This window comes from Mauremys reevesii, linkage group 10, assembly GCF_016161935.1.
Source record: "Mauremys reevesii isolate NIE-2019 linkage group 10, ASM1616193v1, whole genome shotgun sequence".
NCBI lineage: Eukaryota > Metazoa > Chordata > Testudines > Geoemydidae > Mauremys > Mauremys reevesii.
In genome coordinates this window covers 68,670,414-68,697,616 of record NC_052632.1, presented here as the reverse complement: position 1 = coordinate 68,697,616, position 27,203 = coordinate 68,670,414, and the positions used below count along the sequence as shown (strand labels likewise).

The window sequence follows — 27,203 nt, the reverse complement described above, 5'->3', positions numbered from 1 at the left end:
AAAACACTGAGCAGAGCGATCAGGGCAGGCATTGTGGGATACTGGCGGACGGCAGTTCTGCCGACAAAACAAACAGCAGTTTCTACACCGGCTCTTTGTCGACAGTAAAGGGAGGGGAAAAGAAAAACCTCTCTCGTAGGGGTGGAAGCTTTTTGTCACCGAAACCGGGAGTATTTCCCAAAAAAAAGGTCGCATTGCAGTGTGTACGCTCTCTCTGTTTTGTTGCCCAAATGCAGTTTTTGGCAACAAAACTTGGTAGTGTAGACAAAGCCTCAGTTCCATTGAATGGTCATGTGAGTTAGGACTGTTCACATTAGTAATAGAATGCAGGATTGGGTCTGCAATTTGGAGTGGCGGAGGTGTGTTAACTGATTAGAAGAAGAAGAAGTTTATTCATTTTCCAATTCACACAACTAGAATAAACAACTTATTTTTGCCATTTGATAGTCTAATGCCAAATAATGTGTGACTGAAGGCACCTTTGTGTTAATTTATTTTTATTAATGTAAACAAGTTGTTTACTTCTGCCTTTTAGAATGTAGAGCATCTGTGATCAAAGTACTACACAACTGTAAACAAATCTTTCAGGATTGTTATAAGTTAGTAGCTTTTATAGTATAAAAGCTACTATGTTGTCCCTTTTAAAATTAATAATGGTTATTTCCTTCTGGCCTCTTACCTATGCAGAAAAGTGAAATCCTAAAACGTTTTAAAACTTTGTTACAGAAAACATTTCTGTAGGAAGTGGCTTCTATTCAATGGCTAGAAAGCAGTTCACAGCCATACATTAAGACCCAGTCCCACCTGGGGTGGGAGTTGAAGGTGCTTACCACCTCCCAAGAGAAGTATAGCACCTTATAGGATGGAGCCCTAAGTGCACACAGTTGTTTCTATAAGTAAGGTAGATGTCAACTGTTGCAGAGCTAGCTAGTTTGTATTTAGTGTATCAGACAGGTATCATGGTTGGCTATGTTTGAGTTTGATGCCTTGGGTCTAACCAAAGGCTGTGCAAGAGGGAGCACTGTAACTTTTATAATTAAACAATTGGACTATTCTACCAGCTTACAAGATTACCCAGCAGGTGCTTTTTATTAATTGAGGAGAGCTAATGCTCATTTTTGATAGATTATATATTTATTAAATGTATTCATGTGTGTTTTATAACGTACCTTTTTTCCCGCTGGTTGTTGCATACTGATATCTTAAGTACACCTCTGAAGGATTTTCAAGACAATCAATGTGTACCATAATGACTGTATATAAGTATACAAAATTAAAAAAGTTGTAAAGCATGGGCAAATGTTTTATTTTCAAAATGCTGTTCTTAACAAAAAATAAAGGCATTACTATTTACTTACAAGGTTTGTGGTAACTTGTAGTTATAGTTTACCTTAATCTTTAAATACCCCACAGCCTACTGATAGTAGAGGCAGAATTAGCCTGTGGAGTATCCCACCAAGTTGGTGACATTAGGTGAAATGGTACCAATAGTAGTTTTGACTATACATCTTATCAGGCACCATCTAAGTCAATGAGATTTTTGTCAGACTTAAATTTGTCAACTCTGTAAATAGCTTTTCTAAATGTGACATTCAGTCTGGTGCAAAAGGCCCACCGATGACATATCCACTAGGGGAACGAAATAGATAGTGGGGCAAACTGTGAGGCCCTTACTCAGGGCCTGCATGCCCATTGCTTTGCACCTTCTGTAGTTACCTATGCAAAAATGGGTCTAAACTGCTACCATTTTGCTCTAATCATGTATCCTTCTCTCTTGGCACAGACACATGACAACACAATGCCCTCAGACTGTTTTTAAGGAGAGTTGAGCAACCATAGCTCTCGCTGACTTCAGCTGGAGTTGTGGATGCACAGCACATCTGACAGTTTGGGCCCTTGGGGTAGAATCTTAGCTGGTGTAAATTATAATAGCTCCACTGAAGCCAAGGGAGATAGGCCCATTTACAGCAGCTGAGAATCTGCCCTTTCATTTTACACCCAGGTCTTGTATGGGCAGAACCGCTATTTATTTCAATGGAAGTTTTCTATCTAGCTGGAAACTTTTGTCTGAGTGTTTAGGACTGGGCATGAAGCCTTTGGCCAAACTCAGCTCTTGTTATAAGTGGGCACAATTCCGCTGATTTCATAGTGGTCACTTACACCAGGGCTGAATTTTTGCCCATGCTGTGCTGAATGACTGCAGAACCAGGTCCTTACATGGCCCATCACGATGTACAACACTTCCCGTATTAAAGCAAGCATGTAACTCTAGGAGAATTTCCAAATCAGATAGCCATAAAAAACTCAGTCCAGGAGCTCTATATTTTGCGGTGTTGGTGAAAGAAACAAATCTAAACTCCAGAACGATCTGGTGTAGGTTCTTCTGAGTCTAATTTGCTTCCCACTGCAACCATATAAAAACAAAAATATTAAAATGTTTAACTTTCTTCAACACACACAGGAACGGAAATCATTTCTACATTTCTGTTGTAAGCACACTGCCTGCATCATAAACAAGTAACCAAACAATAATTATTTGTAGAAATGCATAGCATCTTTTTCCCTGAAAAAAATCTGTCCTCAGATCCTGGTAAACAATCCTCACTGACATTCATGGGCATTGTCCCTATGACTGGGACAGTTACATAGAGACAAGGCAGAATTTTTCTTCTAATTAGAAGTCATCAGGATTGTTCACTGGGGTGAAAGCAGGTGAGGATATGTCTACACTGCAGTTAAAATAAAAACCTGTGGCTGGCCAGTGCCAGCTGGCTGAAGCTCGCAAGGCTTGGGCTAAGGGGCTGTTTAACTATGGCATAGACATTTGGGCTCAGGTTGTAGCCTGGTCTCTAGGATCCTGCGAGGTGGGTGGGTCCCAAAGCAAAAACATCTAAATTAAAACAGCCCCTTAGCCTGAACCCCATGAGCCCGATTCAGCTGGTACGGGTCAGACGCAGGCTTTTCTTTGCAGTGTAGATATACTCGAGTTTCTTGACTTTGAAGAATTTTTAAATAAAAGCTAGTGACAGATTAAGTCTTCCTGCTCACCAAATTTATCTGTTTTCAATCACTAAGGACAACAGCAAGGTCAATAAAAAATAGTTTCCTCTGTGTCACAGTGCAAACAAGAATGTGATCCATGTGATATGGAATGGTCTGCCAAATCGGAAAGGGGGGGGGTGGAAATCAGGCAAACAACGAGCACAGGGTTGCTTGCTGGAGTAAACAATACTAAATGAACAATCCCTTCCCCTCTTGCCCCCCCACATATAATATTAAAAAGCTCCACCCTCTAATGAAAGCTCCTTTTCAAAGCTCTAAGCACTATAATGCAGATTATTGTAATAAGTTTCTCTTGAGACAAGCAATCAGCCAAGTTCTGTGATATCCAATGTCTATATTGTGCTGTTCTTAAAAAAAACTTAAGACTTTTTATACTATCCATTGCCTACACTTCAGAAGGGGGCTGCAGAGTTCAGCTCTTCCAGCCAGAGGACAATTATGTTGGGAAGCCTGTATGCAGGAAAGGAAAGGTAATGGTCTAGTATAGACTAACTACTCCAGTGAGAGGTGCAAATAAAAAAAACCCTCTTACATATACAGATGGACCCATTGTGCCCAGACCTATGTTCTAATTCTAAGTTTCCCCAGCCTGGAAGATCTCAGCTTGTGGGCAAACATACCAGAAAACTTTCGGAGGGTGAGGAAACTCAGCAGCATTAAACTCAAAAATAACTTTTCTAAGAAACCCAAATATGGCTGCGATGGCAAGGTACACCACAGGCCCCACAGTGGAAGACCGTGTTGGTACACGACCTCCTTTTGATAGCATCCACCAAGACAAGTGATGTAAGTAGAAAAATTAAACTGGTTAAAAATGTATTCCAAGTTACTATGTTGAATGTAACAGTTTTGCACCATGTATGGAATATTCACTAATGGACATTTAATATTCCCAGAATACTATGAGGTTACTCTTAACAAGTGTTTCCTAAGCCTCAGAACCTTACACATACTGTTCAACATTAAAGTGAAACAGGCTGGGTAAACAGGTATTTTAGAGGTGCCCAGTTCAGTGCCATGGTGTTCTATCACAGACCATGCTGTTTAGGCATGACATTTTCAAAGCTCATCACACTGAAACACAGAGCACAGGTTGTCAGCCTGAATTTGGAGTTCAAAGAGTTATTTGAATAGCTTTAGACATTCTCTTGCTTCTAAGATGGGCAAAAAAGGAAACTTTCCTTGGGTTTCAGATGTATGGGAAGATTGGGAAAAATCCCTTTTGTTAAGCCTCTTCACCGGAAACAATTTGGAAAACTATATTTTTCAGACAGCTAGTCCTCAAACTGCACTAACAGTTAATACTTTGAAAATAGTAAGCCAGCTCCTCGGCTGGTGTAAATCACCATAGAGTTCTTGTAGAGTAAGTGGAGTGGAGCAACAACGATTTACACTAGCTGAGGATCCAGCCCATTGTTCCTAGACAACCATGATATTTAAAGGAAATACATCATGTGAACATGAACTGCTTACACGCATACTAATTATGTGCAGGATCCTGCTCCCACTGAAGGCAATGGGAGGCTTGCCATTGCCTTCAGTGGGAGCAGGTTGAGCCCCCTTATCTGTTTTCTAGCTTTTTTACAAATTGTTTTAAAAACAAATTATACTTCAGTTGTACAGGTCCATTTGATCCACCTGCTTCACAGTGTAATGATGCTGGAATGCATTCACAGTAGGGTGACCAGATGTCCCATTTTTAAAGGGACAATCCAGTATTTAAGCTCTCCTGCAGGTGTCCCAACTTTTTCTTTAAAAAGGGCAAATTGTCCCATATTTTCTATCTTATCCCCATCAGTATTGGTGCTGGGTTCTGCTGCTGGCCAGATCCCTGCTCCCCCAGTGAGTGTGGGGGGAGGTGCAGTGGCTGACGACGGGGGTGGGTCTGCAAGGCCGGTGGCAGGGCAAAGATGCAGCATGTGGGGCTGGCTGCTCCCCTTGCTGGTCCATCAGTGCAGCCCCTGCTGAGTGCCTGCTTTCAGCCGGCAGGGCCCCCCCATCCCATTTCTGGCCGGCACTGGCTGTGCGCTGCAAGCTGTAGTGGCTGGTGTGAGAGAGCAGGTGCCAGGAAGTGGCTGGCCATGTGTCGCATCTGTTGTCTACCCATCAGCCCTTTACGTGCTTCCCCTCTCACTGTCCTCTCCCAGCCCCACTGTGCTTCCATATCCCCCCTGGCAGGGCATGTCCCGCTCCCAGCGCTGTGTGGAGAACCAGCCCCTGGTCGGAGCACTCAGCTCGCCAGCAGGCTCCTTCCTTCCCTCACTGCCTCTGGCCGGGCTGGCACCCTGGGAAAGCCCAGGACTCCCCAGCTCAGCATGCTGGCCAGGAGATGCTCAGACCTGCGTGTGCCAAAGCCCCACACTGGCAGGGGAGGAGGAAGCAATTTCCAGCCTGTGCATGCAGGCTCCACAGCAGCCCCCAGGGCAGGGGCTTAGCACCATCGTCACCCCAGGGAGTGCAGGGCTGCTCTGTCCCCTAGGCACCCTCCCCTGCTGAGCCACCTCTCTGGCCAGGCTGCTATTGAAGCCCCTGTAGTCAGGTTCCCTGGGCCCTGGTGAACAACAAATCCTTAGGGCTTAACCCCTTCCTGCCTGCACTGTAGCAGGCAAGGGGATGGGACAGGAGGCAGCCGAGTGATGTCAGCGGCCAGAAGCAGCCTAGAGAGGTTAGCTGCCTTTTGACACTGCAGGCAGGCAGGAACAAGCTGCTTCCGGGGGTCGGGGGTGGAAATGAGCTCTGCAAAAACAGCCTGATCATTCCTTCCCCTGTGGCTCCCATCCCACCCAGTGCTGAAAGGCTGCTGCTGGCCACATTCTGGTGTAAACCCTGGTAGAAAATTGGGGTGGGGGAGCGGGGAAGAGATGTGACACTATGTGCCCCCTCCCCCACGTGTTGCTTGGGCAGATGAGGTGGCACCAGGTACTAGGAGAGGCGGGTCTGTCCCAGGGGCCCAGCCAGGCATGGAGGGCGGAGAGCACTGGGCAGGGAGGGTGAGGTTGGTTAGTCACCCCCCTACCCCCATGTGAGAGGTGTACAGGACTGTGTGTGTGTCACCCCTCCCTCTATGAACCCTAAAGCCTTAAAGATAAGGTAAAAAAAAAATCCAACTAGCAGTATCTCTTTTTAACGGGCTCAGTCAACTTGATGTTAATTTGAACGTTCGTACTGCATAGTTCTCATTGATTGCCACTGAACTCACTTGAAAATGAGTAATTTTACCAGGTATCCTGTATTCAGCACAGGGAAATATGGTCACCCTAGTTCACAGACATTCTATTGTGTTGGACAGAGCAGATTGCTCACCAGAGAGGTTTTTTTGGGGAATTGCAGGGGAGAAAGTTCTGGACATATTTCCCCAGGGTAAACTGCAAAAGACTGCCAGTTCTGCAGTGGCTAGGATGGCTGTGCACAGATGTCACTCATTATGTCTGGAAAAACAAAAGGAATGAGAAAATGGAGTTGCCTAGCTCTGGTTCAAACAGGCAATAAAAAAAATTAAATATATATTGCAAAAGTCTCAGGTACCACCCACAAACCTGAACCTCATAGAACCGGCAGATTCTGCTCCAACTAAAGGCAATAACACAACTCCAAAAGGCTTCAGTGCCACAGGAGCTGTGAAATGTACAGCAGCTAGTTTAAGAAATGTAGTTACACCAACACTAGTGAAATCTTACTTCTGAGACAGGGATCCTTTTTTGTGTTCTGTGTTTGTACATAATGGTTTCCTAGTCCCTGACTGAGGCTACCATAATACAAATAATAAATAAATAAAAAAAGGAAACCTAAGATTCTTATTCTTAAGTAAGTTTCTAGCCATCATGGTTGAAAAGGAGAGCTTGAAAATGTGACGTAGTCTAAAGGCTCAGACTCCAGAGGACAAATAAAATCTTAAAAATAAAATTTCATAATTAAGACCAGGGGTCGGCAACCTCTGGCACGCAGCTCACCAGGGTAAGCACCCTGGCAGGCCAGGCTAGGCCAGTTTGTTTACCTGCCACATTGGTAGGTTTGGCCAATCACGGCTCCCACTGGCCGCGGTTTGCCGCCCCAGGCCAATGGGGGTGGCAGGAAGCAGCACAGGAAAGGGATGTGCTGGCCGCCCTTTCTGCAGCCCCCATTGGCCTGGGACAGCCAGTGGGAGCCGTGATCGGCCGAACCTGCTGATGCGGCAGGTAAACAAACTGGCCCGTCCCGTCAGGGTGCTTACCCTGGGGAGCCGCGTGCCGGAGGTTGCCAACCCCTGATTAAGACAATCTCAATTTTTTACGCTTGACTCATGATTTTTGAGTGTTTGGGGTTGGTAGTACTGGTATAATACCTCAATATGAAACCCTGAAAAAATGGGAGTAAATATCTTCAATATTTCAAAATCACATTTGTTACAGTTTTAAATTGTTATGACATTTGAGTTGTCAGTACTGGATTTCTATCTTGTTTCTGATTAATAAAGGCCCGTATTTAAAATATATATATCAGAACCTCTTTAATCCCCACAGTACTAAGGCATTGTCTAATTCATGCAATCCTGCTCCACCAGTAATGGAAGTCAATTAGGAATTCCACAACTGACTTGGATGGGAGCAGAAGCAGGCTTCGAATGAGCAGGTTTAGCAGTACTTGGTACTGAGCTACGTAAAAAACATGGTTATGTATCAGTATGGCTACTGTTATGTTCTTAGAACTGTGGGTCATTGTATGTACTGTACCACCTATGTGTGTGCTGCAATACTTACACACAGATGCAAGGGAAGGACTGACTTTGAATTTGTTAGGTGCCCACTGAAACGTGTAAAGCCAAAGGGGGAAATTCAAAGCACACAATGGAGTTTTGTAGCTGCAAAACTCCAGGATTACTATTAATGCATAACTAAATAGGGCACAAATGTTAAGTACATACATCTTTACCACCTAACTGAGACAAAGGAGGTCATTTTTCATGGGCAATCCTAGCACACAAATTCTGAGTCAAGACTGAAATGTTCCGATTGAAGATTTGATTGTTTCAGCAGAACCATGAACAAGGTTTGACCTACTTCATACACTACTTCACAGTCAGGGGCGGCGCCAGGCACCAGCACAGCAAGCCTGCGGGGGGCGGCCTGCCAGTCGCTGTGAGGGCGGCAGTCAGGCAGCCTTCGGCGGCGTTTCTGCAGGAGGTCCGCCGGTCCTGCCGTTTCGGTGGTGGGCACACCTAAGGCACGGGACCAGTGGACCTCCTGCAGAACGCCGCCGAATCCGCGTGACCGGGGTGGACCTCCTGCAGAAACGCCGCCGAAGGCTCCCTGACTGCCATGCTTGGGGCAGCAAAAACCATAGAGCTGCCCCTGTTCACGGTATAACTGGTGTTTGACAATATCCTAGGAATACAAAAAGGTTTGCACACCCATACCCTTGATTTTTTGTAAATCATAGGGAATCGGAGAATTACAGTTAGCAACTGAAACATTTGAAAGCGATCACGAAAAATGCCACAGATTTGACAGACTGTGGTACAATAAGACTATAAGAAAATTAAGCCCCATTAAAGAAAAGCTATTTGGTCTATCTTATTAGCAGGGGCTTAGTATAAAATATATATAGAATGGAATATTATCCTAGCATCCCAGTGAAATGCCAAAGCAGCCTGAACATGAAATTGGAGCTGCTAGCAGTCATGCTGGAACAAGACTTGGTTTTTAAAGAGACAGTGACTTTTTTAAATGTTTATTTTTTAGCTCCTTGCTCTTAGAAGTCTCCAGCTAGGCTACTACTGGTAAAACCTTTTGCTTCAAGAGATCCTCAACCATCAGTGATAGGAAACGGATACTGTGAAGGAAACATTCTATAAGCTAGAAGTTAGGCCCACAGATATGCCACTTATTTATGAATCCAAAGCAGCACCTCCTGACATTGAAACAGCAATGATTCAACACAGCATATATGTAAAAGGAGTAGTAGGATGATGAATCTTTGTGCCGACTCTTCTCTGAGCCAGTAAAAGAGTTTGTAAAGTGCTTATACTTGGCTTAAAAAGACAGTTTAGTCTTATATCCATGCGTACACAGCTCTCCCGTCTGCATAAAACCACCTCCACAAACGGAAAAAGTTATGTCAGCTGGAGATTTTCTCATGCCAACATAGCACTGTGCAGATAAGGGCTTATGTTGCTGAGGGGGGTGGTTTTTTCCCACACACCCGAGCGACATAAATTATGCCAACACAGACTGTAGTGTAGGGACATAGAAACTGGTTTACGCGAATACAGGGCCTGACCAACAATGCTAGGTGCTGAGTACCCTCAATGGCCTGTGACAGCAATGGGAATGGAGGGCACTTGGCACCTCACAGGACTCGGCACACCATTTGCACAGACATTCTCAAGGTAGAATCATTATTTAAAAGCAGTTTGCAGCCCAGTCTGCTTTAAGGCAACTAGATTTACTCAGAATGTTTCTGAAATTCCATTCCATTCATATGCATCACGCTTGCCCTGGGCCTTCATTCCTTTAAGCAACACAAACAATTTAAGGGAAATTGACTTCTCCACCCAGGGTCAAGCCTACAACTATTTAAGGGACCCAGATCTGATACATAGATACAAAGACAAAACACAGACACACCCTGCTATAGAAACTAGCTGACAATGGCTGAAAATTTTGAGATCTATGAATTAGCTGGCTACTGTTCTCCACCAATGTAGCCTGAAGAAACAGTAAAATATGAAGTACAGCAGATATTTTTCAGGTTTTCTTAAGAGAATTTCTCGAAACCAGTCACTTTTCCATGTGCAGCATTGAGTTTCCCTTAATCTTTTTTAATGTGTGCATTTCAGAGGTTACTTTAGGAGAGGGACCATTGATTTTACATTTGGCTTCCAACAAAAACAGCGGGAACATTCTTCCAACATTCTTGCATTTTGGACAATATCTTTACAATTCAAAGTCTACAAGCAGCAATACATCCATAAACGTGTTGGAAGAAAAGGACCAGATGAACAGCTTAAAGTGAGAGAAAATGGAACAAATCAAATCATGCATAATGACGAGACTAACAATTCCTAATCACATCCCGTTATCCTCTCACAGAGGAATTGGTGACCTGAGATCAGCACTCCCTACTGTTCAGAAAGAAATCCACAGCAAGAGAATAGATTTGTTTCTGGAAAACTAACATGCAATGGCCAAAACACAAACCTAAACAGGTAGGATGAAAATCTAGGCAAAGAGGAGACTGGATAGAGAGAAGAAAAATCCAGGACGAAGGCAGTCTGAGCACCTGAGCAATATAGATGGATTGTGTCTATAAAATGGGGAAGGAAAAACAGGAGAGAGTTTGGAAATGGAGGGGAGGTGAAAAGGGAGGGATGCAGGCCAGCAAAGGAGAGCTGGACAGAATTGGGAAGGGGTGAGGGGAAATGGGGTGTGCTACTACAATAAATGGTGCATGAGAGCTGGCCCAGGAGGGGGACTTCTGCAACTGGAGAGAATGGAAGGGAGCCAACTTGGGCAGAAAACAGGAGTGTCCCTTTACCAGGTCTGCTGATGAGGTTTCACAGAAACTGCATTTACACCTATGAGACAACCATACTGCTGAAGTTTCTACTACATAGAAAATATGCCAGCCCCTCTCCAGTCCCTATATATACTCTCAGGCACAAGATACATGAGCAGGCACAAGCATCATCCACTGCTCATTAACCATAGTGCAAAGTGTGGGCCCTAGCACCAAGTGGAATTTAGCAGCTAGCAATATGTATTCTCTGTAATGCACCATGCACATCGCTGCTACTCTATAAATAACACGGCAAAGCTCCACAGTAGTTTGTGGCCTGTTGAAGCATGAACAGCACCAAAGCTCTGCAATTGATCATCACTACGTTATCCCTTCTTCCCACCCACATTTTACATCCTGCCAAACACATTAAGAAGAGTTCTGGAAATGCACATTGGAATATTTCAACTATTTATTGAATCAAAATCTTTGATTTCGGGTTTTTTTAAATTGGTTTTCATTTTGTAAAACAGGATTCAGTGTTGTAAAACCATTTACTGCTTGTGGAGTCCAGGAAAGTATTGAAGAATTTTTGTAATTGGTAATTTGCACTTTTTTGCTTCCTTATTTAGGAAGGTGACCATAAAGGGTGGTGCTGGTAGTTTTATTTTATTTTCCTGCTTGGTTTTTTACTGTTCAAATATCAGGGGTGTCAAGTCTGGTTTTGTTGCAGGCTTTGGTGGAGGTATTAAATGACTATTGTGGGCCCTTACACCTGAACTGACGAGGCAGGGATGTTCAGCCTTTCCCCCCCAGGGTTAATACACATTGGAGTGAGGTTAACAACAAAGAGCTAAAGCAAAAACCCTAAATGATCAAAAAAATCCCAAAGAGTTTAAAAACAAAAACAAAAACACCCCTTTCCCTTTCAACTTTTCTGCTTGTATTTTCATCATGTTGCAATTTCACTAGTGCTCTGGTCACCAGTCTTCCAGAGAAAACAGATGTAAAAAACGAGAAACGCACTCCCTGCCCAGCACCCTTCCCCCACCTTTTTTTTTAATTGTATTTCAGCCTTCTCTCTGCATCACAAAAAGGCACAAGCTTTTTTTCCCTTTGCAGGTCAACATTAAGAAAACATCAAGGAACACTGCCAAGGTTGCAGAATGACACGTAGCCTCAAGCAAAGATACTGGGGAAAAAATAGAATGTTTGTATGGGGCAGCTACTTCTTGCACTCAGTAGCTACAGTATTACTCTGAGTCTATACTACTGTACTCAGGGGATCACATGTCTAGCTGTCATCTATCTAAACTATCACCTTTAATTTTTTCAGCCCTGACTAATGTAAACTTGCAAGGGTTTTAGCTTTCCAAAGACATCTGACTCAGGGCTGTGGACCAATCCAGCAGACTCCACATCAGGAGTCTTATGACTTTTATCACATTCTCAGCTGTTACTGCCAAGATTAAACTTTCTAAACATCTCAAGCATTTTGAATTAGCTTGATGTAAACACCACATATACAGCGATCAACACTGCTTTGTTCTTTGATTATTCTTCTGTGTCAAAGAGGTTTGCAAGGCTTTTTTGGCCTAATGTAAAAGCTCGCAAATTTTGCTTATTTTTTCATTGCAAACGATTGTTTTTATGAAGCCCATTTTAAATAATTCTGAATATAGAAGCTTTTGTTTTAGGAAAAATTTAGAAATCAGATTATCTGTAAATACTGTATTTTAAAAATTAAGGGTCATCCAGGCTCTCTCTTTTGCCAATGCAGGACTGTTATCTACACATTTTAATGTATTCAGTGTGGTTTAAAGTGTCCCAAACTATGTCACCCTTCCACTATTCCCCAGTGTAATGATCCAATCCTGCAACTCTGGTGTAAATGACTCCATTTACACTGATCAATCTAGGCACGTGAATAAGCTCATATTCCTACTTGTGTGCAGCTTTGGGAGTCTGGAATTTTTTTCAGCATACATTATTTTCTCTTTCCTAATTTCACTGATTTCTCTTACCCCTACCCACCCACATACCACACTCAGCAAACCTTCTCTATCCTTTGTATTTACACTCTTCAAACATGTGCAGACATATGTCCTCCTTACTTGTCTTAGCATCTGCAGATATATTTAACTTTGCAAATCTCTCCTCATAATTCAGTGCAGCTGCACCAGAGCTGTGTAAAGAGTGACTATTACTTCTCTGGTCTGTGACATAACGCAGATTCAAATTACGTTGCTCTTTGCTGTTGCCACATCCTGGTGCAAACATCTAATTTGCTGCCTATCACCCCAAACTAGGGCTCATTCAGGTTAGCTTCTTTCAAGCTTTCTCCCTTCTCTGGAATGTCTGTATTCCTAGTCTCCCAACACCAACAAATGGTGTAGCTTGCATTTTCCCAAGAATTTCATTTTATTATTTTCAGCCCAAGTTTCTAACCTCCCTAGGTCCCTTTGTATTATTTGTCTGATCCCATTGGTGTTTGCAGTTCGTGACAATTTAATATTACCTGGGCATTTCATTGCTGTGCTGTTAACCACATCTTCCAGATCATGAATGAATTAATTAAGATCACAATCACCAGTCCCTGAAGTACCATGAGAGATATTTCCTCCCAATGGTAAACTGCAGGGTATCCTGTTATCCTCTGTTTCCCAATAGTTGCCTTAAAGACATTTCTTTTAAAATATCTCAATACAGAAGAGTAACAAGGCAAAAGAAAGCAACTATTTCTGGTGATATTCATGCAGCTGCACTCTCCAAAGAGAAATACACATGAAATCAAGTTGCACATAAAGGAACATTCTGTGTCTAGAAAGCAGAAAGTTACCTGCTGTGCAGGTTGCTTTGTCACTCATTGAGAGCCTTCATCATATAAAGTTATCTCACACCGCTAACATATTTGATTAATTTGTTTTAGCTGCTGGTTTCATAGCTGATTGAAAAATGTTCACAGATGAAATAAATTATTTCTTCTAATATTTTCCCCGAAGAAAAATGCTTTTTGGTGATATTTTACAAACTAAGAAGAGGAGGAAGGAAAGAGAGCAAGTGGAAAAACAAGACAGACATTTAAGATACAAACTGTTACACCTGGTACAGAGCACCAAACGCACACCAGCACAGAGAGAGCCAGCGTAACAGACAAGAATGTCAGCGTGGTATACTGCATATGCAAGTGATTAATAAAGGCTTTAGACAGTTCCAAAAATAAAGACCAAATGTCTTTAAAATCCTCACACTGCACAACACATACTTGTTCATTTCCAATACTGTCACAGCTATGCTGCTCCTTCTCAGTACATTGCTCAGGTTTTATGAGGCTCAGGATCAGCTTGTTCCTAGCCCTGGCATAGGTGCACAAGAGGGGAACAGATAAGGAACCTTAATCTCTTGGACCTTCTTGCAGAGGTGCCAGCCCCAGCTGCAGTCCCTGCGCTCCCAACCTGCACCAGCCAGTGGAACTCAAACTGGTACAGAGCTGCTCTGTACCACCACAATGAAGATCTGGGCTTTAAATCGGGTCTTCAACCAAATCTCAGGACTGTATGAAAGAACATTATCCCTTGGGAATAAAAAACATGACAGGAGCTAAGAGCACTTACCAGGTAGAAAACAGGAAGATACAGCAAACCATAGCCAGTTGTAAAATGGCTACCTTATGGCTACAGCTGTTTGGCTCTGGCAAAATGGAAAGGGCTAGCCCCAGGAAGGCATGCTGGGGAAAAAGGAAATCACAAAGGATGGTGCTGTCTCTATCACATCCCACCAGTTTTAATCACAGATAACATGAAGGCAGCTATAGAGTTAGTACACCTGTTTAACTAGGCTCCAATTAAAAGAATTTCAGCTATCTGAGTAATGAAGTCAGTGGGGGACAATGTTTTCAAATGAAGCAGAAGCCCAGCTGCTGCTGTCCCATCCTCTCAGGAGACTTTTATGTTTTGCTAAATAGAAAGTAATAAAAAATCTCCCCAAAACACATCTCCAGACTTCAGGGGTGTGCAGCTAAACAAAAGTTGGTTGGTAAAGGGCTTTTTCCTTTGACAATTTTCACTTTTTTTTTTTCATTTTATATTGAATCATTTATTTGAAATTTTTGGGGTTGTCATTCCAAAATTTACAAAACTGAAATATTTTTGGATATCAGAAACCAATTTTTTTTGGGGGGGGGTGAAAAACCAAAATTTTTCACAAAAACAGATATGGGAAAATGTTGACTAGTTTGAATCTAAATTTAAATCCTACCCTTGATTCAACCTCAAGACTCAAACCCATATCCTAGTCTACTCCTAATCCAGACCTGAATGCAACTCTGTGGCCCCCTCTAATTTATTATTATTTATATTACTGTAGCACCTAGATACCAGGGTGCTATTGGGCTAGGTGTTGTACAAAATACAAGTATTTACAGTAATTTTCAGTAACAAGGTGACATTTTGTTCTCCACGAGGAGCTATCAGGTTGACTTCTTGACCACTAGAGAAGTTCTCTATACCCAGCATTTTAGAAGGAAAATGGTGTCTTAGGCCTGGTCTACACTAGGACTTTAATTCGAATTTATCAGCGTTAATTCGAACTAACCGCTCAACCGTCCACACCAGGAAGCCATTTAATTCTAACTATAGGGCTGGCAGGTGGAGTAACGCAGGCTTGGTGTGGATGCTAATCGAACTTAGCAGCAGCTATCCCACAGTTCACCACTCTGTTGACGCTCTGGACAGCATTCCGAGCTTGGATTCTCTGGCCAGCCACACAGGAAATGACCCGCGAAAATTTGAATTCATTTTCCTGTCTGGGCGGTTTGAATCTGACGTTCTGGTTGCACATCGGGGCGAGCTCCGCAGCACCTGCAACGATGCAGAGCTCTCCAGCAGAGGAGTCCGGGCAATCCCAGAATAGAAAGAGGTCCCCAGCATGGAGTGACCGGGAAGTCCAGGATCTGATCGCTGTGTGGGGCGAGAGTCTGTGCTCGGAGCTGCGCTCCAACAAGCGGAACGCAAAGACCTTCGAGAAGTTCTCTAAAGCCATGAAAGACAAAGGATACAGCCGGGATGCGATGCAGTGCCGCGTGAAAGTGAAGGACCTAAGACAAGGGTATCAAAAGTCAGAGCGGCAAACGGACGCTCCGGAGCCCAGCCCCAGACATGCCGCTTCTACGAGGCACTGCATGCCATTCTAGGTGGGTCTGCCACCAGTGCCCCACCAGTGACGGTGGACTCCGAGGACGGAATAGTGTACCGGGACAGTTCCCCCTCCCTGTTCGCCGATGGGGAAGATGAGGAAGGGTCTTTAGAGGACGGCGCAGGCGACATCGAACCCACTCCCGCTTTCCCTGACAGCCAGGATCTCTTCATCACCCTCACAGAGATCCAACCAGGACTCGGAATCAGGGGAAGGATCAGGCGGTAAGTGCTACAAACAGGGAAACATTTATTTTTAATAAACAGGGATTTATATAAAAAATAGAAATACTATATAAACATTTTTAAATATGAAACTAAACAAACAGCAGGTCTACACAAACAGCAATGGAGCAATAGTCCTCTGGGGATATTTCAAAAAAGCTCTCAGAGAGCAGCTGGAAAAGCCTCAGCAAGAGGTTTCTTGGGAGAGGTGCTTTATTGGGTGCTCCGTTGAAGCACACTCTTCGCGCCATGCCATCCTCAGGTAGAGGGGGACCATCGCCTCTGAGCATGGCAGCGTAGGGTCCTGGTCTGTGCAGGGCTTCTATTAACATCCGCTCTCTCTGTGTGCGCCTGACACGCCTCAGGGTGATGTCGTTGTGGAAGTGCTGCATCTAATTAGTGGAATTAGTGTGCTGTTACTATTGTGCATGGTAGACTTTTACTTTGCATAAGAATGACCTCGCTTAACAGAGTTTTACTTTGCATAAGAATGACCCTCGCTTAACAGAGTTTTACTTTGCATAAGAATGACCTCGCTAACAGCCACGTGTTGCAGGCCTCAGAGGAAAAGCATACAGGGGTCTTTGCGGTCACTGGCGGGAGATGCCGCATAACGCTCATCTTTTCTGCTTTGCACATTGCCTCCAGCAGGAGAGCACAGCTAAGCACTATCTGATAAGCAGTCTGTACTGTAAGGCTTACCAGGACTTTGTGCAAGAGGATGCAGCTGTCTCTCCTCGCGCTATCCAGTGCAATCGCGCGCCAATGAGAGCGTATTCAAATCTCGGACTAGTTCAGATCTCGTGAGACTTGGTTCCCTGTTTGGTCTTCTTAACTGAAAATGACTAGACTGTGTTTACTGTTGGCAAACATGTATTTGTTCAAGGAAATCACCTACTTTTTCGCATCACACAGCTTCGGCTCCTTCACGGACTGCCCGCCATCCTCGCAGAGGCTGGCTCAGATTAGACGCCGAAAGAAAAGACAAGGGACGACATGTTCCAGGAACTGATGGCCAGCTCCAGAGCGGAGGCGGCAGAGCAGAGACAGTCGAGGGAGAGCCTGTGTCAGCAGCATCGCACACACCTGGAACGGGAGGATAGGTGGCGGCAGGAAGACCAGCAGGCGACTCAAACGCTGCTTGGTCTAATGAGGGAGCAAACGGACACGCTCCGGCGCCTTGTAGATGTTCTGCAAGACCACAGGCAGGAGGAGAGCCCCCTGCAGTGCATCTGCAACCGCCTCCAACGCCAAGAAGTCCTGTCCCCTCACCCAAAGTGACAAGAAGGAGGCGGTAGGGGCCGTGAGAACTGTCACTGCACCGCAGCAGAGCGCTAATGTACAAGACACCTCTCGCTGTAAATTTGTAGAAGTTCTTCCCTTACAGGATCACCCAGTCCCAAATCCAAGTTTCAACCCCCCACTGTGTATAACATTATTAAAAGCGGTTTGCTGTTACTCTCTGTTTCCCGTGTCAGAAGACTTTGTGGGGTGGATTTTTAATTACAGTGCATAGCCCACATTACCAGGGTACAGACTTGGGGCAGGGTCAACTGCAGGGCACACACAGACTGCAGTCACTAGGCACCAGGGACAGTCTGTGTGGTGTATGCTGCCCGGGTCTTTCCTTGATGTGTAGGGTCCTGGTGCCTGACATCCCCGAATGTAAAGGCAGGCTTCCTTCACATGCATTTGGACCGTAGTCACGATCCTCCCCGGTGCCCCGAGCCCCAAAAAGAGACCTCATCCAGGGGCAGATACTCACCCTTCCCCCACACCCCTCACCCCTTCCAACGCCCAAACCCACAGCCGTCATGGTAACCCCAATCCAAGGACGGCACCCCACGCCCCATCCTGCAAACCCACCCAACAGTGCACACCATAACCAGCACAGAATGCTTCCATGTTTCAACGAAGAAACAGAAATGCAAAGTCAACGAAAGATTTATTATTAATTACTAAAACATGTCCTTAGTTTTAAAACGTCCTTGGGAAGTGGGGAAAACTTGGTTTATGATCAGGCTCTCTTAAAATCAAGTGGACAGTCACAGGTTACCCTGCTCTGCGAGGAAACTCGCTTTCAAAGCCTCCCTGATGCATATCGCTTCCCGCTGGGATATTCTCTCAGCACGGGTGTCTGGCTGATCATAAACAGCAGCCAGGCGATTTGCCTCAACCTCCCAAGCGGCCAAAAAGGTCTCGCCCTTGCTCTCACAGAGATTGTGGAGCACACAGCAAGCAGCAATAACTACGGGGATATTCTTTTCGCTGATGTCCGAGCGAGTCAGTAAGGTCCGCCATCTCCCCTTGAGACGTCCGAAAGCACACTCCACCACCATTCTGCACTTGCTCAGCCGGTAGTTGAAGAGTTCCTTTTCAGTGTCCAAGGCGCCTGTATAGGGCTTCATGAGCCAGGGCATTAGCGGGTAGGCCGGGTCCCCGAGGATCACTGTAGGCATCTGCACATCCCCAACCGTTATTTTGTGGTCCGGGAAGAAAGTGCCTGCCTGGAGGCGTCTAAACAGACCAGAGTTCCTGAACACACGCGCGTCATGAACCTTGCCCGCCCACCCGACGTTGATGTTGGTAAAACATCCCCTATGGTCCACCACAGCTTGCAGCACCATTGAAAAGTAGCCCTTTCGGTTAATGTACTCGCTGGCCTGGTGGGCTGGTGCCAGGATAGGGATGTGAGTCCCATCTATAGCCCCACCGCAGTTTGGGAATCCCATCGCGGCCATCTATGATGACCTGGACATTTCCGACAGTCACTACCTTTGAGAGCAGTTGCTCAACGATTGCGTGGGCTACTTGAATGACAGCAATCCCCACGGTAGATTTGCCCACGCCAAAGTGGTTCGCATTCTGACCGGTAGCTGTCTGGCGTGGCAAGTTTCCAGAGGGCTATGGCCACTCGCTTCTGCACAGTCAGGGCTGCTCGCATCCTTGTGTCCTGGCGCTTCAGGGCAGGGGACAGCAAGTCACACAGTTCAAGGAAAGTGTATCCTGAAGTTTCGCAGCCACTCTGTGTCATCCCAGACCTGCAGCACTATGCGGTCCCACCAGTCTGTGCTTGTTTCCCAGAATCCACACCATGAACTTGACCCATTGCCACCATGATCTCCACTGCCCGGCTTTCTCAGCATCTGACTGTGGAAGAGGTGTTGACAACGCCATAAGTGCAGCGCAGCGGATGGCTGCTGGCTCCATGTGCGGGCGCGCGCGCGCTGTAACCGACCAACCAGAGAAAGGAGCGCGGCCGCGCAAGATTTCGCAAAGAGAGAAGAGAGGGAGGGCGGGATGTTCAATCAATGATTTTTTTTTTTCCCCCCATGGGGGGACCCAATCCACAATTCCAATGGGCGGCGGGAACTGTGGGGGGGGCTTTCCACAGTGCACCACCGCTTCAAAAGCTGGGCCCCCGTGAATGTGGATCAGTAGTTCGAATTTGTGTATTTAGTATGGATACACAAATTCGACTTATTAAGGTCGAATCCACAAATTCGACTTAAGTAGATTCGAAATAGTCCTGTAGTGTAGACAAGCCCTTAGAAGTAAAGACCAACTGAAGTTTATTCAAGTCCCTACCTTGGATTGTGAGAGCACTGTAACATGACAGTATAGCACACATCCCTCAGGATAATCCTCAGTACAGTGAAACACCACTATTTTCTACATCCGATGAAGTGGGCTGTAGCTCACGAAAGCTTATGCTCAAATACATTTGTTAGGCTCTAAGATGCCACAAGCACTCCTATTCTTTTTACGGATACAGACTAACACGGCTGCTACTCTGAAACCTGTCACTATTTTCTACAGTCACTTTCATGCAATGCTTTCATTCTAATTGCATCCCAAAACACTTTGCGGAGTTAAATAACAGAAACAGAGAGCAAGTCAAAATAAAACCGAGGGAGAGAGAAATTAAAACGGTACAGACAAGGAAGAAAAGAGATGTTTTCTAATGAGAGTTGAAATAGATGGGGAGTCAGTGGAGAAATATGGGATGATTGTTCCAGATGGCAGGAGCTGCAGAGAAACTTTTGGACTCAAAGCAAAGAGATTGTATGAAAGGTCAGCAAGGAAGCTGGCACTAGATCAGTAGCAGTAACAGGGAGCAGAGCAGGCAGAAACAAGGAGCAAAATTCAGAGGTGATGTGTAAAGTAAGTGATTAGACTCACTTGCACCCATTTACCAATCTGTGAGTAAAAGTGTGAGAGTACGGTATATGGACACATATGTTAAAGTAGGCGTACTTTGGGTACATCCACACTACCCGCTGGATTGGCGGGTAGCGATCGATCTATTGGGAATCGATTTGTCTAGACATGATAAATTGATCCCCGAACACGCTCCTGTCGACTCCAGAACTCCACCAGGGCGAGAGGTGGAAGCGGAGTCGATGGGGGAGCCGTGGCTGTCGATCCTGCGCCGTGAGGACAGGAGGTAAATTGAAATAAGATACGTCGACTTCAGCTACTATATTCCTGTAGCTGAATTTGCGTATTTTACATCAACCCCCACCCACCCCCACCTCCAGTGTAGACCAGCCCTTTAACATTTGCATCTTTATGCCCTCCTGGTAACTGCTACATTCCTCTCTTTTGGCTCTTCAGCATGTGAGTTATATCCACGTTGACTCCTTTAGACTTAGTAGGCCAATTTCAGAGGTCATTTGTAAGGGGATGTAAGTTACCATTGGGAGGAGTAAATGGGTGTAATTAAAAAAGTAAGTCTGGGGGAGTCAAGGAATTCTATCCTGGTAAAACCATACATGTGTGGTAGGGGAAAGAAGAGATGGCAGGGCTGGATTAACACATAAGCACTCTATGAAGAACCATGGGGTGGGGAATTAAGGATCCAGATTGCACCTAGCCCTGGAATCAAGTGATTACATCAGAATCTAAGCTTTAATTTAAAAAAAAACCCTTGAGTTTCTAGCCCTTGCAGTTGTGAAGAAAAGCTTGAAAACATGAACTGAGTATAATTGACACAGTGACAACTTCCTGAGTCTGCAGACAGCCTAAAACAATAGCTCAGGAAGTCACTGTCTCTGGGATGGAACATACCACGTGCAGTCCAAGTGTGGGTAGACAGTGTTGGGATGGAGCCCAAGAGGGGGGAGGGGACAGACTGCCTTAATCCAAGGGTGGGAATTGGTAAATTATGTCAATTTAGTTTCCTCTAGATTTATCCCAAAGCCATAAGATAGGCTGGAGCAAGCCCATTCAGAGTTTTTACAATAAAGAAGAATAATTTGGAGGTGGAATTTGCAGTACACAAAGAGCCAGGGACAAACCTGAAATCCTTTCTCAGGGATTGATTCTGCTCCCGCTGTAGCCAATGATAAAGCTACCATAGACGTCAGGGCAAGGGCTGGCACCCCAGATACAGATGCCTAAATTCCAGATTTAGGTATCACTGTGGTCCACAAAACCTGCTCTTGGCTTCTGCCCAACTCTGTAGGTGCCTAAATTTTTGCTGTAAAAGTTCCTGCCTCTGGCCATGCACACTGCTGCCTCACGCTAGGTAATCAGATGCCTATTTCATGTCTAAACCCAGTGCCCTCCTCAAACCAGGGGAAGATAGTGGGGGTCACGCCTATCTCATCTGAGGGCCCAATCCAGTAGGCATGCTCTGATCACCCCACCAAACTGGGCCCCATTCAAAATCTACCCAGAGGAGGAACCACGTCCCTTATAACTTTTAACCTAGTGGTTAGAGCACTCGCCTGGGAGATGGGAGAGCCAGGTCCAATTCCCCCTTCTGTTTGATGGGGAGAAAAAATTTGAACCAAGGGGATTTCTCCCTCCTCTCAGGGGAGTGACCTAATTACTGGGGCTACAAAATAGTCTCATGTGGGGTCCATCAATCTCATCTGTTGAAGCTGTTCCACTTTGGATAAATACTTGATCTCGTTCTCTGGCCCAGTGATATTTAACTCCCTAGTCGGGCGGTTAGGTGCCCACTTGGGATGTGAGAGACCCAGGATCCAGCCCCCCCCCCCCCCCAGTCCAATCACTCCTCAACAATTTATCCAAAGTGTGACAGTTTCAACAGGAGAGCCTAAGGGAGCCCCATATCTCAAAGCCCAGTGGTTAGAGCACTCTCAAGAGGTGGGAGACCACTGTTCAAATCCTTCCCCCCCTCAGCAGAGGGGAAAATTGAGCCTAGGTCTTCCACATCCCAAGTAAGTATTCTAGCCACTGGGCTAGAAGTTATAAGGGAGGTGGCACCTACTCCCCATTTGCCAGCGTTTCCTATAAGAACTATTTAGGTGCCTAAGCCACCTGATTCCAGGAATGGGGATTGCAAGAGGTCCAGCTGTGGAGTGCAAGCAGATAAGCCCAGACTAAGGCCCGGTCTACATTGGGTAATTAGGTCATCATAACTACATCGCTCAGGGGTGTGAAAAATCCATACCCCTGAGCAGCAGAGTTAAACATACATAAGTCCCCATGTAGACAGTGGTAGGCTGACAAAAGAATTCTTCTGTCAACCTAGCTACTGCCTCTTGGGGAGGTGGATTACCTATGCCGACAGGGGAATCCCTCCCGCTGGTGTAGGTCAGTGGTTCTCAAACTTTTGTACTGGTGACCCCTTTCACACAGCAAGCCTCTGAGTGCGACCCCCCCCTTATAAATTAAAAACACTTTTTTATATATTTAATATCATTATAAATGCTGGAGGCAAAGCGGGGTTTGAGGTGAAGGCTGACAGCTCATGACCCCCCATGTAATAACCTTGCAACCCCGAGGGGTCCCAACCCCCAGTTTGAGAACCCCTGATGTAGGTAGTGTCCACAGTCAAGTGCTACAGAGGCACAGCTGTGCTGATCTTGTAGACAAGCCCTTAGGACCTGAACTCAGAGAGAGGGGTGAGGCTTAGGACACACCCCCTCCTTGGCATCTCCCATTGGCTAGCGTGCTGGCTTTTGTGGATCCCATTGTTAGGTGCCTATCTCTCCTCATTCATTATATACGGAGCCTAGTGCCTAATCCAGGCTTTGTGGATCTCATTGTTATTCCAGTGATTTTCTAGGGCCTAGAAGTAAAACAACCCTCAGTGTTGCAATGCCTAATTCCCTTTGTGGATCCAGGTCTCCTTCCTTACTCAGGCAAACCCTCACTGGTGTTTTGCCCCAGTAAGGACTGAATAAAAAGAACTTCAGTATTTGGCCAAATAATAATTAATGTGGTTTAAAAGATTTCCCTGAAAATTTGCTTTAATTTCCATACGTCTATTTCTTTTGAAAACAGAATAAATAAGAACACATTTTAAAATGTTAAATTATGTTAAATTATACAAATAGTTAAATTCATAACTCCGTGCTTACTTTTTTGATACATTCATTGGGACAGATGCTAAGAAAACATAAATATAGCTTCATAAAAATGTAAATATTTGTCCAATGAGTCCTCCTGAAATCAAGTTTATATTGCATGTACTGATAGATACTACACAACAAAATCTGATGTTTAGTTCACACTACAGATTACTTGGCAGATATTTTGATGGAAGGTATGCTGATCATTCTAGTAGTGTCAGACGAATCATATTACTGCCTGAGTTAGCATTTTCGAAAAGCTATTCTACAGCTTGCAGTTTCAAAAGCTACATCTCTACCCCGATATAATGCTGTCCTCGGGAGCCAAAAAATCTTACTGTGTTATAGATGAAACCATGTTATATCGAACTTGCTTTGATCCACCAGAGTGCGCAGCCCCGCCCCGAGCACTGCTTTACCACGTTATATCCGAATTCATGTTATACCAGGTGGCATTACATCGGGGTAGAGGTGTATTTTCTTTATCAATAGTTTCAACACTGTTTGCTACATTAAATAAATATCAAGGTTAAAAATACAATATTTCAATGAATCTTTATTGTAATGTAGCAATAAACATTTATTATGAATTTAAACATAGTTATAGAATATTAAAGTTAGGTTTTTTTCTTATTGTGAAATGCAATCCTTTATTTGTGCCGTCAAAGTTTTTGTCAATACAAATGCCGTGCCCTGGTCTACGCACAAAGCTCACTGGTTTAACTAAGTGGTGATGTTGCACTGATTTAGTTAAATTAGTGCACCTTTGTGCTTGTACACGGATATATTGGTTTAACTGGCCCTCTTAAGTACTTGCAGGTGCAATTAAATAACCTGGGCAAGCTAAACTGATGTAAGCCAGGTTTCAATCGATAAAAGATTGTTCACACACAAAGTTGCACCAGTTTAAGTAAATCAGTGCAAAATCACAGTGTTAGTTAAACCAGTGCAACTATTGTGTGTAGACCTGGCCTGTGATTTCCTTAACCTAAATATAATGAATTCAATACATGGAAAGATGGGTGAAGGTGATAAAAGGGATAAAGGAGAAAACTTTTCTTCCTGAAATAATTGGCAGAGAGCAAAGGAAATCTTCTCTCCATATCTAACCCAAAATTAGTTTAAATAGAGATAACAGAAATGTTTCCATTTCTGCAGTATGAAAGCAGCTCTTTGATTGAATCTAATTGCCACAGCACGCAGTCCATTTCTCTTATTTTTCATTGTATACAATCCTTCAGGTCATAGGTGCTGGAATTAGGGGTGCTGCTGCACCCCCTGGCTTGAAATGGTTTCCATTATATACAGAGTTTACAATTTGGTTCAATGGCCATCACTATAAAAATTCTTCCAGCACCCCTGCTTCAGGTCCATATTTTCAAAGAGTCCTCATCTTGGCCTCTGTAATTTTCATCTCTACTTTTTCATCTCTAAGATTTTGCATGCCTGAAACTTTGACTTCTGCATGCATCCTATGGTTGTGCATATAGACTGGATAGACACATAGCTATGCTATTTGCATTTGCAAACACAGGCTGCATTCACAACTCCGTGGTTTTATATGCATGAAAATCAAAAGATGACAAATAATGGGCACAATTTTATGGGTTGCTTTTGAAAATGTGGTCCTAAAACAATGTTGTCATGATGTATTGCTAGCAAGGCAGTTGGGCAGAACAGTTTCAATTGTGTTGGAAGTTTTCTCTTACTCATCTGACTGAGGATGCAAGGTCGTCTGTCATTACAAAACCTAAACCTAATTTCCCCCTACTGTTATTCACACCTTCTTGTCAACTGTCTGAAATGGGCCACTCTCATTACCACTTCAAAAGTTATTTTTCTTCCCTTAATATCCTGCTGTCAATTGAATTGTCTTGTTAGATTGACCTCAGGCTTGTAAGGCAACTCACATCTGTTCATGTATTTATATCTGCTCCTGTATTTTCCACTCCATGCATCTGATGAAGTGGGTTCTAGACCACGAAAGCTTATGCCCAAATAAATTTGTACATTTCTAAGGTGCCACCAGGACTCCTCGTTGTTTTTGTGATTCTTAAGATTCTCCCCTTTCCAAAGGCCTCATTTCACAGTGACCTAAAAGGACAGCTGAACATGCCCATTAATACCGGAGCTCCTAACTGACAGAGGCCTCACCCAAGAGAACCATAAAGTATGGGGGGAGGGATAGCTCAGTGGTTTCAGCATGGGGCTGCTAAACCCAGGGTTGTGAGCTCAATCTTTGAGGGGGCCACTTAGGGATCTGGGGCAAAATCAGTACTTGGTCCTGCTAGTGAAGGCAGAGGGCTGGACTCAATGACCTTTCAGGGTCCCTTCCATTTCTATGAGATAGGTATATCTCCATCATTATATTATTAAAAGCAGCAAAGAGTCCTGTGGCACCTTATAGACTAACAGACATATTGGAGCATGAGCTTTCGTGGGTGAATACCCACTTCGTCGGATGCATGGCTACCCCTCTGATACTTGACATTATACTATTATTATTTCCTCCCCAGGGGCTTATCACACTCTTTTTGCCATATTCTCAGTCCCCACTGGTCTAGGAAGCAAAGGAGTGTTACATGGTAGCATGCGGTGATATTGACATATCAGCCTTCTGTTTTTGTCTTTACAGTATTAACATCTCCCACCACCCAGATCCCCTCCCCGCTGAGCTCCAATCACCTTCACCTGGACCCCCTGCAGAGTCCCATTGCTCCTGCACCTGGAACCTCCCAATGAGCCTCTGTGCATCCAGATCGCCCACTAAGCCACTTGCACCCAGACTTCCCCAAACAAAAACCTCTCACCTCACACCGAGCCTCTCCACACTTGGATCATGCCAGGTTGAGCTTGCCCACCCACACCTGGTGCAGAGGGGGCAGGACCCCAGGGTGTTTCTGGGGCAGGCCCAGCCCTTGCACTGTGTCAAGGTTGAGACCGTGCAGTCTCACTGCCGAGTCCCTGTATTGGGAGAGGTGGGGGCGCTTAAGGGTGATCTCCCACCTCAATGCAGCCAGTGGCCTGTGCTCCCCACTGCTATGCTGGAGTCACATTTATTTATTGACAAATAACATTTGCAGAATTTTAAAATATTATGCACATTATTTTTATTTTTTTGGCAAGGAATTTTTAATTTTTTGGCACAGAATTCCCTCAGGAGTAACAAAAATGTGTAGACAAGCCCTTAAGTGTAGTATCAGTTTAATATCAAATATGTCCTGTTTCAGGGGACTATATCATAAATATGTAGTAGGATGGTCTTGATAAATTGAATAACTGTTTTCTCTCTCTGACTAGTATGATCTTAATTTAGGGGCTTGTTTTTCCATCAATAAGCAGGAGACATATATGCATAACTCTCATTGCCATCTATGGGAGTTAGCCATGTAAAAAGCTTCCATGCTTTGATGAGATAATATAAATGCTAACACACTGAAAAATGTGCCCAGAACACAAACACTCAGCTTAAGTAATTTAAAATGGATTAGCAAACATGCTGGATCAAATTCTAATGTTCCCTTCAGAAATGCAAATTCTGGGCAATTGACATAAATGGAATTACACGGGTGTTATTGAGGGCAGAAGTTGGCCCTATATTTTGTTAATCTATAATACAGGTTAATTTATTAAGAAACATTTGAAATACATCACATTATGTGGGTTGCTTATAGATTCTAATGGCATTTTTGGAGCCACAGTTCTCAGATACTCCAGAATGATCCATATTTGTGTTCTTCAAAAATGCAGATGTGCAAAAAAAAGCAGCTAAAAACTGAACCATTTTAAAACCATGACTAATAGTCTATGGAATTCCACAGGTGCTAGAAGAAAATCACAGCAGGTTTTGCCAAAGTTTTCCTTAGATCTCAGCTAAGCCTGCTGGAAGAGGAGAATGTATCTGTGATGGATTTATTTTTTA

The 27,203-nt window shown here is 44.4% G+C and overlaps 1 protein-coding gene across 9 annotated transcripts in view; it reads right to left on the bottom strand.

The window, feature by feature from the left end:
• The window catches only part of IQCK (IQ motif containing K), a 258,834-nt gene that overhangs the window by 169,477 nt on the left and 62,154 nt on the right, over positions 1–27,203 (bottom strand). For 3 of the 9 annotated variants that reach the window (XR_005585556.1, XM_039491965.1, XM_039491968.1), the window contains exon 9: positions 1,170–1,253. The exons of 2 other annotated variants lie outside the window; for them this stretch is intronic. Coding sequence is in view for 6 of the 7 variants with exons in the window: in XM_039491965.1 (XP_039347899.1) it covers positions 1,170–1,253 (84 nt within the window). In the remaining variant the exon portion in view is untranslated. Of the gene's footprint in view, positions 1–1,169; positions 1,254–1,285; positions 2,405–26,414; positions 27,164–27,203 lie in introns of those variants that run through there. 4 more of the 9 variants (XM_039491970.1, XM_039491967.1, XM_039491971.1 and 1 more) reach the window with 4 other exon arrangements.